The following is a 14,338-nucleotide window of genomic DNA, read 5'->3' on the forward strand; positions in this document are numbered from 1 at the left end:
GCAACAAGAGCGAAACTCCGTCTCAAAAAAAAAAAAAGAAAATTATTTTCTTTAAGGATGTTGAATTTTGGGCCCCTCTCTCTTCTGGCTTGTAGGGTTTCTGCTGAGAGATGCACTTGAGTCTGATGGGCCTCCCCCTTTGTGGGTAACCTAACCTTTCTCTCTGGCTGCCCTTAGCATTTTTTTCTTCATTTCAACTCTGTGAATCTGATGATTATGTGTCTTGGGGTTCCTCTTCTGGAGGAATATTTTTGTGGTGTTCCTCTTCTGGAGGAATATTTTTGTGTGTATTTCCTGAATTTGAATGTTGGCCTGCCTTGCTAGGTTGGGGAAGTTCTCCTGGATAATATCCTGAAGAGTGTTTTCCAACTTGGTTTCATTCTCCCCATCACTTTCAGGTACACTGATCAAACATAGATTTGGTCTTTTCATGTAATCCCATATTTCGTGGAGGCTCTGTTCATTTCTTTTCACTCTTTTTTCTCTAATCTTGCCTTCTCACTTTATTTCATTGAGTTGATCTTCAAACTCTGATATTCTTTGTTCCACTTGATTGATTTGGCTATTGAGACTTGTGTATGCTTCACAAAGTTCTTGTGCTATGTTTTTCAGCTCCATCAAGTCATTTATGTTCTTCTCTAAGATGGTTATTCTAGTTAGCATTTCATCTAACCTTTTTTTAATGTTCTTAGCTTCCTTGCATTGAGTTAGAACATGCTCCTTTAGCTCAGAGAAGTTCGTTATTACCCACCTTCTGATGCCTGCTTCTGTCAATTTGTCAAACTCATTCTCCATCCAGTTTGTTCCCTTGCTGGTGAGGAGCTGTAATCCCTTGGAGGAGAAGAGGCATTCTGGTTTTTGGAGATTTCAGCCTTTTTGTGCTGGTTTCTTCCCATCTTCGTGGATTTATCTACCTTTGGTCTTTGAAGTTGGTGGCCTGTGGATGAGTCTGAGCAGACATCCTTTCTGTTGATATTGAAACTATTTCATTCTGTTTGTTAGTTTTCTGTCTAACAGGCCTCTCTGCTGCAAGTCTGCTGGAGTTTGCTGGGGTCCACTCCAGACCCTGCTTTCCTGGGAATCACCAGTGGGGGCTGCAGAATAGCAAAGATTGCTGCCTGTTGCTTCCTCTGGTAGCTTCGTCCCAGAAGGGTACCCGCCAGATGCCAACCAGAGCTGCCCTGTATGAGGTGTCTGCCAGTCCCTGCTGGGAGATGTCTCCCAGTCAGGATACACAGGGGTCAGGGAGCCACTTGAGGAGGCAGTCTGTCCCTTATCAGAGCTTGAGCACCGTGCTGGGAGATCTGTTGCTCCCATCAGAGCTGCCGGGCAGGGACGTTTAAGTCTGCTGAAGCTGAACCCAGAACTACCCCTTTCCCAGGAAGGTGGGGCTCTATTTATAAGTCCCTGATGGGCTGCTGCCTTTTTTCAGAGATGCCCTGCCTAGGAAGAAGGGAGTCCAGTGACACAGTCTGCCTGCAGAGGCCTTGCTGAGCTGCTGTGGGCTCTCCCCAGTTGCTCTGTAGACTTCCCAGCAACTTTGTTTACGTGGGCGAAGGTAAAACCGCCTACCCAAGCCTTAGCAACGGCAGACGCCCCTCCTCGCAAGGAGCTCACATGTCCCAGATCGAGCTCAGACTGCTGTCCTGGCTGTGAGAATTTCAAGCCAGTGGATATTAGCTTGCTGGTCTTTGTGGGAGTGGGACCTGCCGAGCCAGATCACTTGGCTCCCTGGCTTCAGCCCCCTTTTTTAGGGGAATGAGCGGTTCTGTCTCGCTGGTGTTCCAGGCGCCACTGGGGTATGAGAAAAAGAAAAACCTTCTGTGGCTAAAACAGCGGCTGCCCAGTTTTGTGCTAGAAACCCAGGGCGCTCGTGTTGTAGGCACCAGAGGGAATCTCTTGGTCTGCGGTTGTGAAGACCATGGGAAAAGTGCAGTATCTAAGCCAGAGTGCCAGAGTGTCAGGAAAAGTCTGTAATGGCTTCCCTTGGCTAGGAGGAGGGAGTTCTTTGGCCCCTTGCACTTCCTGGGTGAGGTGATGCCCCACCCTGCTTCGGCTCACCCTCCTTGGGCTGCACCTGCTGTCTAACCAGTTCCAATGAGTTGAACCAGGCACCTCAGTTGGAACTGTGGAGATCACCTGCCTTTTGCATCGCTCTCACTGGGACCTGCGCACAGGAGCTGTTCCTATTCAGCCATCTTGGCAGAAATCTATCTCAGCATTCTCTTAGCTGTTCCCTCGTGGTCACAAGATAGCTGCCACAGCTCCAGTCATATTATTAAACTTTAAGTCAGGAAGGAGGAGGAAGGAACAACAACACTGTCCCTTTTATCAACAGAGCCTAAGCTTCCCCAGGAGTCTCCTAGCTGACTTCTGGAACATCTCATTGGCCAGAACTGGGTCATGAGCAAGCCGAACTGCAGGGAGGCTGGGAGGGTGTCTGCTGAGGTTTTCCACCTTCTGGAGTAGAGGTGGGCAAAGGAGCAGGGGTAGCGAGTCAGTGCTGTGTTGACCAGTTGAGAATATCTGCAGTAAGGAATAAAAGCTAACAAGAGTCATTGAAAATTTACTGGAAATTTACTTACCAGAAAAAAAGGGCAGGATCGCTGACCAGGAGGGAGAAGTGGTAGGTTGAGGGGAGAGAATGCTCTAGGCTGGGAAGAGCACTGGAAGGAACGGGCCTTGACGCTTGTAGTTATTTGTGTGGTGCCAGCCAGGGTAGGAGCCTCCATGAGGCAGGGTGGGGCAGAAGCACTAAGTGTGGATGAAGAGGGTCTCCACTCTGGAGCAGGCTTTGCACAGGGCTGATGGGAACTTCCCAATTTCCTGAGACAAGGCTAGGAGCAGGTGAGTGGACTGTCAATAACTATTTGCTGAATTGGCTCGAGTGGCCGGAGGAGGCATTGAACTTCCACCCTGACGTCTGGGCCCAGTTGAGTGACTCAGTGGTCAGAGGTGAGGCGGCCACAGTAGAGCCCACGGTTAGACACTACGTTGCGGGGAGCCCCGAGCCAGGGGCTGGGAGAAAGCCTCGCAGCACGAAGGGGACTGTTCGGGGGCCGCTGACCATTAAATGAGCCTCACCTGCTGCCAGACGAGAGCGACAGGTCGCCATTGGGCAGGTGATTTCTCGCACAGCCTGCGTCTGGCTCTGTGCCACCTGACGGGGGTCAGGAGACTAAAACCTCATTACCTAGCGTGGCTGGATGGCGGCTTGTGTGGAGTGGCTGTCTGCCAGCATCTTAATTAATGAATTCATAAAGCTCGGGGTGGATGCCAGTTCTTGAAAAGTGCTTTGAGCCTTTCAGCGATGAAGAAGCTTTTGCTAATTTATCAAAAAATAGATATCGGGAGGAAAGACGAGAAAACAAACCCCACACCACCTTCCAGCCCAGGGACAGCTGGTGGCTTCGGGCACGGTCCGACTCGGGTGCTACCCGGGCTTGGCCTCCGTCTCTGTGCGGGCTGCAGCAGCCCCCACACCTTTCCAACCTGGCCTGGGGGCGAGTGACCAGGCAAATGACAAGCCCCCAGGCTCTCCCTGCTTTTCCTGAAAATCGTTCATTGATTAAAAACCGGGGAGGTCTGCCGTCTTCATTTGTACAGACCTGCGAGGGAAATCCTCACAGGGCCTGCTGATTTGGGGGGCTGTGAGCAGAGGTTTGTTTGTGAACTGCCTCCACAGAACATCCCTTAAATGGTGTCAGGATGATGGGCCCTTTGGGGTTTCAGGCTGGTCACCTGGAAAATTGAGGCCCAAGGCTCCTATGTGACTTGCTGTGGAGACTGGAGGCCCCAGATGGAAAGGCCCTGTGCTCTTGCCAGAGACCATCTGGAGAGGCACTTGGCTGCTTTACCCATTATAATAAACGTCCTGGGGTCTCCTGACGTGTGAAAATGAGTGGATTTTCAAAAATCCAGTTCCCAGGCTGCTGGGGTGGAGATGAAACAGCTGACACCACTCTCCAGGCTGTGAATTAGCAAGTGAAAGGGATCAGGCCCCAGTAGCCCACTGTGTTCTCCAAACTAGATCTGTTTTGTGTGAATTTTGGAGGGTGCTTTGACAGTCGAGGTGATCTGGGGCAGGGTGCCTGGGATGTTTGTGAAGCTCATTGAGTTGGCTCGATGTAAGGGCTTCTGCCTCCTCTGTCTCAGCAAACAAATTTCAATCAGGGCTTTCCCTCACAGAGAGTATCTGTTATGTAGACAGAAACTGAGCAGAGCCTTGTACAAGATTATTCCGAGGAGAGAATCTGTTGAAGCCAGATCAGCAAGCTTAGAGGGACTTCAGCTGGGATGTGGAATCACTTTGTTTTGCAGAACACTTCTTTGTCATGAATGTTTTCATGGCCGATTTTGGAGAAAGAGCTTGAAGTGGTGGAAAGAGCATAAGCCCTGATGTAGACAAACCCAGATTCAGGCCCCAATTCTGTCCCTTCCGACTTCCATGACCTTGGGCAAGGTGCTGAAGACCTCTTGAGTGGGGCACGTGCTCCTCTGTAAGATCCAGACAGACCCTTCCTTGCAGGGCGGTTGCAGACACAGGAAGCCACCCTCAACCTGCCCAGCCCTGGGGGAAAGGTGTGGAGGCTGTGCCCAACGGCTAAAAGTCCCTCAGAACTGGTGATTGCTGCCTTCTCCATGTGGCGTGGCAGTGAAGGGCACAGACCCGGCTGCCCAGCTTCCTAGCTTACTGCCTGTGTGGCCCTGGACAGTTACCCCATCCCCGTGTCTGAGTCCCCTCGTCTGTCAAATGTGGATGCTGATAATACCGCCCACCTCAAAGGGTTCTTGTGAGCATTACATGAGTTGATCCATGTAAAGCACGTAGGTCAGTGCCCGGCACACAGCACAGACTACAGAAGTGTTGCTGCCGCTGTCACTGTTGTTCCATTTTGCCTGGACTTTTGGTTTCCAGGGGCTGCTCATACTCATGCTGTGTCATGCAGATACTGGAGACTCCGTGACTTGAGCCTGGCTCAGGTACCCTGGCACCACGCTCTTTATTGAAAAGTCTCAGTGCCCAGCAAGGACCTGGCCAGCCGGGTGCAGGGTATGCCCCATGACCACTGCCTGACCCTGCGGCAAACCTGTCACTCGCTGCCCAGAAGCTCCCAAGAGTAAGGCTGGAGAGACAGCAAACAACTTCCTAAACCAGAAAGCAGAGCGGCCTGTGCGGCCCAGCGCCAACCCTGGAGGTGCCTTCTGCCCTTTCCCAGTAAAAGGTCTGGCCCTAGACAGCGGCTCATTAGGGAGTGGGCAGAGAGCCGCCTCCCGGCTGTCCAGATGCTCTGTGGGAGCACCATTCAGTAGGAGAATGGCCCGAATGGCAGCCTGTGGCTCAGACTGTCTCGTGCTTGTTGGCAGAAGAAAAGCCTCACATGAGGCCCCCAACAGCAGCCAGACTTGGAGCTGGCACCCCCTCAGCTGACCTGGCCAGGATGCGGGGGCATTATCTGTGCATGAGCTGGCACGAAGTTCCGTGCCCCAGTGAGGCCTCAGTGGGGCTCTGATTCTGAGAGGGCCTACACTCCTGAAAAGATGCCTCGTGGGGATTTCAGGCGAATTTTACAGTTTCTCTTAACAGTGGTTTTATGGCGTATAGGACCCCAGGGAGACTTCCCTAAAGCTCCCAAAATAAGGTGATATTCCCCAAGTCAGGTGGCAGAGGGGAGTCTGCTTATCTGCCTGGGGGCTGCTGAACTCCAGGCCCGGGTGCTCGGAGCTGCCTCTGTGGGACGGGCTCTCAGGGAGGCCGCAGGAAGAGTCCCTGCCCCTGCTGCTGGGCATGAAGAAGCCCTGTCTGCTCTTGGCACCTGCCAGCAGGATTGACGGCCCTACCTGGCTCGGGCCTTGTCCCCAGCATCCCTCAGGCCTGCAATGCAGCCTTTGAGGCCTTGACTGCCAGGCTGACTTTAGATCTTTTCATTCTTCTGTACAGAACACCACCTTCTTGGTCTCGTGGGTCTCCTCCCTGAGCTTATCCTCCACCCAGCAAGTGGGTGGAGGATTCCCTGGCCCAGGCTCTGATACCGAGAAGCTGCAGTTCTCACACTAACTGCGGTAGCATCACTTGTGGGGCTTTTCTGTTAAAAGAGCAGACTTGCTGGGTCCCAGTTCCCAAGGCTTCCCCTGGGGCCTTTCCCACCCTTCTGCCTGAGGGAGGCTCCTTCTCCATTCCCTGCCTCATTTGCCTCTTTTTCCTTCCTCCTCCCCTCTTCATGCTCTGCGTCTCCCCTGCCTAGGCAGACTCCCCAGCCATTCCCCCAGGCAGCTTTTAGCCACTGCTTGTCTATGGGTAAAGAACAGACTTTCCCCCAGGGCACCCTTCACACTCACCCACCTGTTCCTTGGGCCCCCTGGACCATCCGCACAGGGCTTCACACAGCGCCTCCCAAGGGCTCAGGCTGGGCCAGGTGCCAGGAAGCACAGTGTGCTGGGTCACAGTTGTCCATAACACCGCCTTTCTCTTTCAGGGGTCCCCAGGCGCCCTGCAGATCGGAGCCCTGCACCCCCTGCTGACTTATCTCAGTGACTGGGACATAGTGCTCTTCTTCCCTGTGTAAAAATGGACCTTGGTCGGGCGCGGTGGCTCAAGCCTGTAATCCCAGCACTTTGGGAGGCCGAGGCGGGTGGATCACGAGGTCAAGAGATCGAGACCATCCTGGTCAACACAGTGAAACCCCGTCTCTACTAAAAATACAAAAAATTAGCTGGGCATGGTGGCACGTGCCTGTAATCCCAGCTACTCAGGAGGCTGAGGCAGGAGAATTGCCTGAACCCAGGATGCAGAGGTTGCGGTGAGCCGAGATCGTGCCATTGCACTCCAGCCTGGCTAACAAGAGCGAAATTCCATCCCAAAGGAAAAAAAAAAAAAAAAAAAAAAAAAAAGGACCTTGGTTTTCTGAGTGTAAATATAACGCATGGTGCTTCTTCATGTTATTGTACAGCAGGTGCCCTCTGTCCCCACACTGCATGAGTGCCGTCTAGGTCACAGCCAGAAGTGCTGCCCAGATAGCTCCAGGTGAGTGCTGGCACTTGAGCCAGCCATGCCTCTTCCTGCCAGGGGGCCCTGCTATGCAGCCTGTTGGCAGGAGTCCTGGGAGCCGCCGTGGCCTTCAGAGTATAACTTTCTCTTCCCACTGGGCTTGGTCGGATCCCTTCCATGGGGCCTCTTCAGGTGTGGGTGTGTCCTGGCTCTGGTTGCCAGGCCTCACCAGCCGTTCCACATTTCCTCAGATACCTACTGATGCCCAGGCCACCTTGTGGCTGTTCCACCTTGGACACTGCTCCAGGCCTCTCATGCTAGGATTCTACTAGGCGCCATGTCTGCAACCAGCCCTGGCTCCGGAGGCCCACCCCAGCTTCCTCCCTGGACAAGATGGCAAGGTTCCCAGCATGCCATGTCTGGAGCAGACAGAGCGAGCTGGCCTGTGGCCTGTTGCAGTCCAACATCTACCCTGGGGGCCCTCCCTGCTGAACCCCTTCATGGACTGGGAATGGCCACATCCAAGCTAGAGGGGCTTTCCTCCCTGTGCTGCCCGTCAGCAACCCATGGAGGTTCCTCTCCACCTCACACCCCTGCTTCTATCACCTTCTCTTCCTCTTGCAACGGACTAACTAGGCTTTCTTTTATTCTCCAAAGATCCAGTGCAAACCACTCTCGGATAATAAAGATGGCAAACGCTTTCTGAACTCTGATCATGTAAAGCGTGTTCTGGGCACCTTACCTGTGTTGCTCCAGTTTGAAACATAGTTATCTTTGTTTTACATGTGAGTCAACTGAGCCATAGAAGTAAGGGACTCGCCCGGTCGTACCACAAGTGAGTGACAGGCGAGGGCACTGATTATAACCCATGCTCCTTACCACTCACCCTGAACCACGATGGCAGGCTCCTGGGCACTTGAGCTCCCAAATGCTTGCCCACTTCTGGCCCTTACACTTCTAGAATCTTCTTGACATTTGTCTCATCTGGTCCTAACCCCCATGTCTTCTGTCCTGATCTGGGCTCTCGTCCTGTTGCCTTCAGCCTGGTTGTGGCAGGGAGGGACTAACCAAAGACTGCACATTTGTCTCGGGTTGTCTACAAAGTGCATAACCCGTGTGCACGTGGTTGAGAGTTGGCTGAAAATCCAAGTTGGGATTTCCTTTAAGGCCCATTTTCTGGGTCCTCTCCGACGTTCCTCTCCAGGCCCATCCTGCTGTGTCAGCTCTGCTCTATAGCCACCACTCCTGACCCCAGCCACAACTAAAAGAGGCGTCTGGACCAACCTTCCCTCCCTGCCTCTGCAGCCAGGTCCCCTGGGGTCTCTGCACCCATAGTGACAGCGGGCTCCTGTGTCAGCAAATGCTGCAGCGTGTTTGATTTTCAGCGTTCCGAACCAGGCCCGGTGCTGGGGACGCAGCAGGGTCACCTTCTGAAGATGGGTTTGTAGCCTCTGAAGAGTCTCTTGACAGCCTTAGCCTCCCCTCACTTAGCCCACATCAAGCAGCTGGGTTATAAAGAAGGGGAACTTGCTATTTAGAAGGGAATCAGAGAGAGCTGTCAGCAGGACATAAATATTCATAGAGGGAGGTTAGAACTTGAGTCCCTAAAACCTTGATTTGTGTTCGACCGTTTAAGCCTCATTAAAAAGTGGCAAATGAAAGTGGGAATATTCAGTGGAACTGCAGATAAATTGGGCTTGTTCAGATAAAGGCCCCCGGCTGTCAGCTCCGCAGGCTCTGCCCAGAGCAGGATAGCAGATTGGCTTGGCCACTTGTGGTTGGCCAACCTCAATTTTAAGATTTTGCTTAGCATGAGTTCCTGGCCTTGCTCTGGGGGCAATTACCACTTGTTTGGGCACTTGGTAGCCTTCCAGAGGTGTTCTGGGATGGAAATCCCCAACCTGCTCCCTCCCCAAAATGACATGCAAACCAAGGCCTGGTCAAGGGCTTCAAGGAGAAATCTCACCTAAGAGGAGGGCTTGCATTGGGCAATCTGCAAAGTGCATAATTTATGTGCATGTCTAGTTGCTTCTCCTCCTCCTAGCTTTTTCTAGCTTCTGGGGACATGAGGGATGGTTTCAGACTCCAGTTGCTACATGAGACCTAAACCGTCTGTCCCAGCCCCTCAGTCCCACCCATGCTCAACTCCACTCATTGTGGCTAAAAATACAAAGACTGTAGCAGGCCAGGCCTTGTGGTGGGCACAAAGAGGAGACAGATGGCCACCGTTCCTCCTAGGACAGGAGCTTTGGACTCGGGAATCTGCCAGGACCAGGCAGGTCACATATATAAGTGGAATGGGCCAATCTGTGGACTAGACCTGGCCTGTGGGCTGCCAGTTCGTACTATCTAGAGACCCCCAGCGTTTGAGGAAATAAGATTTGGACACAAACAGGAGGGCAACAAAGAATATATTCTGGGCCGGATGCGATGGCCTATGCCTGTATTCCCAGCACTTTGGGAGGCTGAGGCAGGTGGATCACCCGAGGTCAGGAGTTCAAGGCCATCCTGGCCAACATGGTGAAACCCCGTCTCTTTAAAAAAAAAAAAAAAAAAAATTAGCTGTGCTAATTTTTAAAAAATTAGGTGTGGCAGTGTGCTCCTGTAATCCCAGCTACTAGGGAGGCTGAGGCAGGAGAATTTCTTGAACCTGGGAGGTGGAGGTTGCAGTGAGCCAAGATCACACCTTCGCACTCCAGCCTGGAAACGAGCAAAACTCCGTCTTAAAAAAAAATTATAACAAGAAAAAAGAAAAAAAAGTGATACACACACACACATTTGGCCTCATTGACTGGTTAATTTGCCAGGAGAAGGAGGGTGGAACGCACCCACCACCCCCCAACAGCCAAGGGCAACAGGGAAGCCTGGCGAGGAGGTAGGGCATCAAGAATTAAGCTGTATTTGTTCCCCTAAGTGGAATCTGCTTCCCTGATTGTGGTTTCTACACCACAGGAAACAGTCTCAGGGTGCTATGGGGCTGGGCTGTGTGTGCTGGGGGTGCTGCTCTAAAGTGGGAGGCACATGGTGGCCTGAGGCACTGGCATGGGGCTGTGGCTCTTCCCTGAGCCTGCCTTCATTTCCCTGCCACACAGGTTCCAGGAAGGCCTTTGGCCTCCCCAGGGACAGCCCCATCTTCTGGCTGCGTCTGTTTCCCAGGACAGCCCTCCTTTGGATGCCCATTAGCAAAGAAATGACACAGTTAACCAGGCAATTAACTCAAGGCTCTGCAGTTGCTCCCTCCCACAGGGCCCTGCTTATGGGGCTGGAGGTGGCAATGGTGGGGCTGCAGGGCAGGGGGTGGATGGTGTGTCACTGCCAGGCCTCTCTCGGGAAGAAGGAAAGTGGCTGATGTGGAAGTGGCTGAGATGGGTGTTGGCCAGGGAGAGAGGCATAAGGTCCAGAAGCTTGGAATGTGACTCTCTGACACCTAGCCCCCAAATGCCTGCCACCCTCTGACCAGCCATTCGTCCTGGGAGGCAGGGATCTTACCTACAGTCATTGATTACTGAACCTGCAGGGGCTCACACCAGAAGTGAATCGAGCAGAGAACCGGCTGAGACTGATAAGGAGAAGAGCGCCCCACCCTGACTCCTCAGAAAGTCATTCCATTTGGGGGGCCCCCATTCTACCATTCCTGAGATAGAGGTCTTATTTGCCATGTCTCCTAGGGAAGTGCTGAGAATGAGTAAAGTCAGAGATGGGAAATGGAGCATTATGGGGCTCCGAGACACTAGTTGCAGTCAGCTGCTGTGAAGGCCACAGAGCCCCCTGAACCTCTGCATGCACTGACACCCAGGGTCGCCCCAGCCAGGGAGGTGGCCGGCTAAAGACCTGGAGCCTGAGTCAGACAGGGAGATGGACTTTTTTTTGGAGGATGGAGTCTTGCTCTGGCTGGAGTGCAGTGGCACAGTGCAACCTCCGCCTCCCAGGTTCAAGCTATTCTCCTGCCTCAGCCTCCTGAGTAGCTGAGATTACAGGCGCATACCACCACGCTCAGCTAATTCTTTGTATTTTTAGTAGAGATGGGGTTTCATTGTGTTAGCCAGGATGGTCTCGATCTCCTGACCTTGTGATCTGCCCTCCTTGGCCCCCCAAAGTGCTGGGATTACAGGCATGAGCCACTGTGTCTGGCCAGGAGATGGACTTTCAATGCCAAATGCATGGTGCCAAGACCCAGGTTTGGACAATCCAGTCCAGTATGTTATAAAACATTTCCCCACTACTCAGATATTTCCCCAAGAACACATCTCTGAAACTAATCAAAGCAAATGGGAAACATAACTATTTTGCCACCTCGATGATAGGCAAAGTTTTTGCTTAAGAATGAAGTCAGAAAGGAAGAAAGGTGTTTTTGGGCATTTTTCTCAGTACTTTTTATTGATTCTTACAGAAAAATGTATACTCTTACAACTTGGACTGCTAAATTATTAAGACAAAGTGTGTCAATGAGAAAAACACCTCTGCGTTGCCCCTAGATGTTTGATCACCCGGCCCCACATGTGTGGAGTGTTTGGAAGCCAGGGTTTCCTCACGGCGTCTCCGTCACTCTGGGATACGCTCGTGGGGCAGGTGCATTCCGTGTTCAGGGATCTAGTTGTTCCTTTTGTGGGCCCAACTGGGGCATCATGCTGGGGAGACAGCAGACCAAGGGGCTGCTCCTCTCCACCCCCAACCTGTGCTTGGCCCAGAGGGTTAGGACAGCCGTGATACCCTGGGCAAAACCCACTGCTGTTTCCAGCATGGTTTAGGCCACTGTCCTGTGCAGCTCAGAGCTGAGCCATGTAGGCAGACAGCAAAACAAAGACACTCCAGGGAAGATGGGCCTGGGTGCCCTGCCCTGCCAAAACCAATCGGGGGGACACCTGTCCAAGAAGACTCCTGTAGGCCCTGCTTCCAGGTCCCAGTGTTTTGAGAGCTGAAGGCTCAGCAGCCCACCTCTCTGTGGCCTGTGTTTCAGATCGATGGGCTAGAGAAGAAGCTGTCCCAGTGTCAGAGAGACCTAGAGGCTGTGAACTCCAGGCTCCACAGCGGGGATCTGAGCCCAGAGGCCAGGTAATGCTCCTGCCCAGCCACCCCACCCTTCCCATCAGGCTCCCACCCCTTGTCTCTATCCTGGGTCCCCAGAGTAACTAGGCCCGAGGCAGAGGGTTTGGGTCTCTGATATCTTAGCTTCAATGCCCCCACAAACAAGATCCGAGCCCTGCCAACCTGGCATGTCAGCTTCTGCTCAGGTGGGAAAAAGGTAAAGGTTTGGGCCATGAAACACCTTCCCCTTCACAGGAGGTCCCTGGAGAAGGAGAAAAACAGCCTAATGAGCAAAGCCTCCCACTACGGTAAGAAAGTTCCTTTCAGTTACCAGCCCCTGCCTCCAGGTCCCAGGGGCCGAAGGGATCAGAAACCCAAGGAGCCTGACAAGGCAGCAGGGAGCAAGGGGATCCTTTGTGAGGGAGCCAGCCCCCCGAGGCTGCAGACACTCATGCTAGGCCCAGCCACCTGCGGGAGAGCAGGCTTGTTCCTTTGTTCTAAGGGAGGATGAGACAGCCTGTGGGTCTGTCTGCTCCGTGGGATGAAGGGATGTGGCCGTGGCCAGGTCTAGAAGACACTCATTCACCCAGACATTGGAAGTCTGCCCTCCCCCTACCCCAGTGCAGCCTACCCTGCCACACTCTCCCAGGAAAACTGCAGTGGAAGTGATGGGTAAAGGAAGCTGAACCTCCCACTTGGGTACCGCAAAGGCTCCTGTGGGTGGAGTGATGCCGCCACCTTCTGGGCGCTAGGGGCAGAGGCAGGTAGAGGCCAGGCCTGGCGGGCTGCTAGCGGGCAGTTGACAGGCTGGTGGGCTCCCCACTAAAGGCTGGGGAGGACCGTGTTCTAAGGTGCTCCTCAGATTTGTCTGTTCTGTTCTCCCCTGTGGGGGCAGGCCTGGCCAAGAATTGGCCCCAGGAAGGCTCCGATGTCAGGGAGCCCCCCCGAAGCGCTGGTCTGATGAATGCCGTAGGCGCAGTGCATACCCACCCACCCTGCCTGGAGTTCAGCATGGCTGGGCCGGTGCACCCTGGGCCCTGGACTCCGTCTGGCCTGCCCAGAGCAGCTCGGCAGGTGTCTCCTCCCACTGCCCAGCACAGACAGGTGTGGGACATCAGTTTCCCTTCAAGTTTAGCAGTTTTCACACAAAACCATACCACTACTCAATTTAGCCCTCACAGAGTACCCCCTACCTGCATGTCACCTGGAGGGGATAATTAGGTACAAGTGGGGCCACAGAGCAGCAGGACTAATTTCCTCTAGAGTCAAGACCAGCTGCCTCACGGACACAAACTGCCTCTTAGCATCCCTTGATTCTGCTCAACCAGGCACCTGACAGGGCAGGGACTCAGGAAACAGCCCCACTTGGCACCTATTCCACGTGCGGGCCCAGGGAGGCCCTGGGGGCCCTCAGTTTCTGGTTGGTGGATGATGGGCACAACACACCCAACCCCTTTACAGGCGAGCAGACTCACCTGGCAATGTCACACCACCTCCTAGCCTGGCTTTCAGGTGTGGCATTTTTGGTGACTCCACCCACCTCATCCTCAACCTCAACCACATTTAATGAGCAAGAGTTGAGCAGAATTGGGCATCGGGACTTTATTAGGCTGGTTCTGTAGCCAAAAGGGTGTGTCATGATTTGGGCAGATTAAGGACAGGGTCATTTTTATGGGTGGGGAGGTGGCTGGAAGGGGGCATCTCTGCCCTCAGCAGTGTGTACTCACTCATTGGAGACACAGAGAAGAGCAGTGGATGGGCCTAAACTGCCGGTCCCATCCCTATCACCCTCTTTCCTCCCAGAGAAGGAACTGAAGTTGCTTCGGCAAGAGAACCGGAAGAACATGCTGCTCTCTGTGGCCATCTTCATCCTTCTGACCCTTGTCTATGCCTACTGGACCATGTGAGCCTGGCACTTCCCCACAGCCAGCACAGGCTTCCACTTGGCCCCTTGGTCAGGGCCAGGCAGGCACTTCAAGCCTCAACAGGACCAAGGTGCCAGGACATCCCCCTCCTAGCTTCCTGGCGGCCCAGGCCGCCTTGCCTCCCCAGCCTGCTGGGGGGTTCTGTGTCTCCAGAAGGACATGGTGGCAATAAAGAACACCAAGCTGCTTCTGTCTGGTGAGTAAATGTCATGGTCTGACTAGCTGCGAGTGGGGGGATGGGGTGGGGGAGGGGGCGGTGGCAGCAGGGGTGGCACTCGGGAATTAAGAGATGTTCAAGGGAAAGCTCTAGCTTACAATTCAGAGGAGAGGAGGAGGCCCCCAGCTTGACTGGGAAGTAAGGAGATACGGGGAAGCACTTTTCTTTTTTTTTTTTTTTTTT

General features: G+C 53.4%; 1 protein-coding gene across 4 annotated transcripts in view; it reads left to right on the forward strand.

Moving 5' to 3' along the window:
• Positions 1-14,338, forward strand: part of CCDC167 (coiled-coil domain containing 167) — a 28,477-nt gene that overhangs the window by 12,364 nt on the left and 1,775 nt on the right. Inside the window, exons 2-5 of one of the 4 annotated variants that reach the window (XM_017522561.2) lie at positions 11,464-11,557; positions 11,946-12,040; positions 12,269-12,321; positions 13,817-14,134. In XM_017522561.2, coding sequence (XP_017378050.1) covers positions 11,486-11,557; positions 11,946-12,040; positions 12,269-12,321; positions 13,817-13,920 — 324 coding nt within the window. In that variant the 5' untranslated portion in view covers positions 11,464-11,485 and the 3' untranslated portion in view covers positions 13,921-14,134. Of the gene's footprint in view, positions 1-11,463; positions 11,558-11,945; positions 12,041-12,268; positions 12,322-13,816; positions 14,144-14,338 lie in introns of those variants that run through there. The other 3 variants (XM_017522562.2, XM_017522558.2, XM_037736236.1) reach the window with 3 other exon arrangements.

Source organism: Cebus imitator, unplaced genomic scaffold (genome assembly GCF_001604975.1).
Source record: "Cebus imitator isolate Cc_AM_T3 unplaced genomic scaffold, Cebus_imitator-1.0 Scaffold24, whole genome shotgun sequence".
In the NCBI taxonomy this organism is placed as follows: domain Eukaryota; kingdom Metazoa; phylum Chordata; class Mammalia; order Primates; family Cebidae; genus Cebus; species Cebus imitator.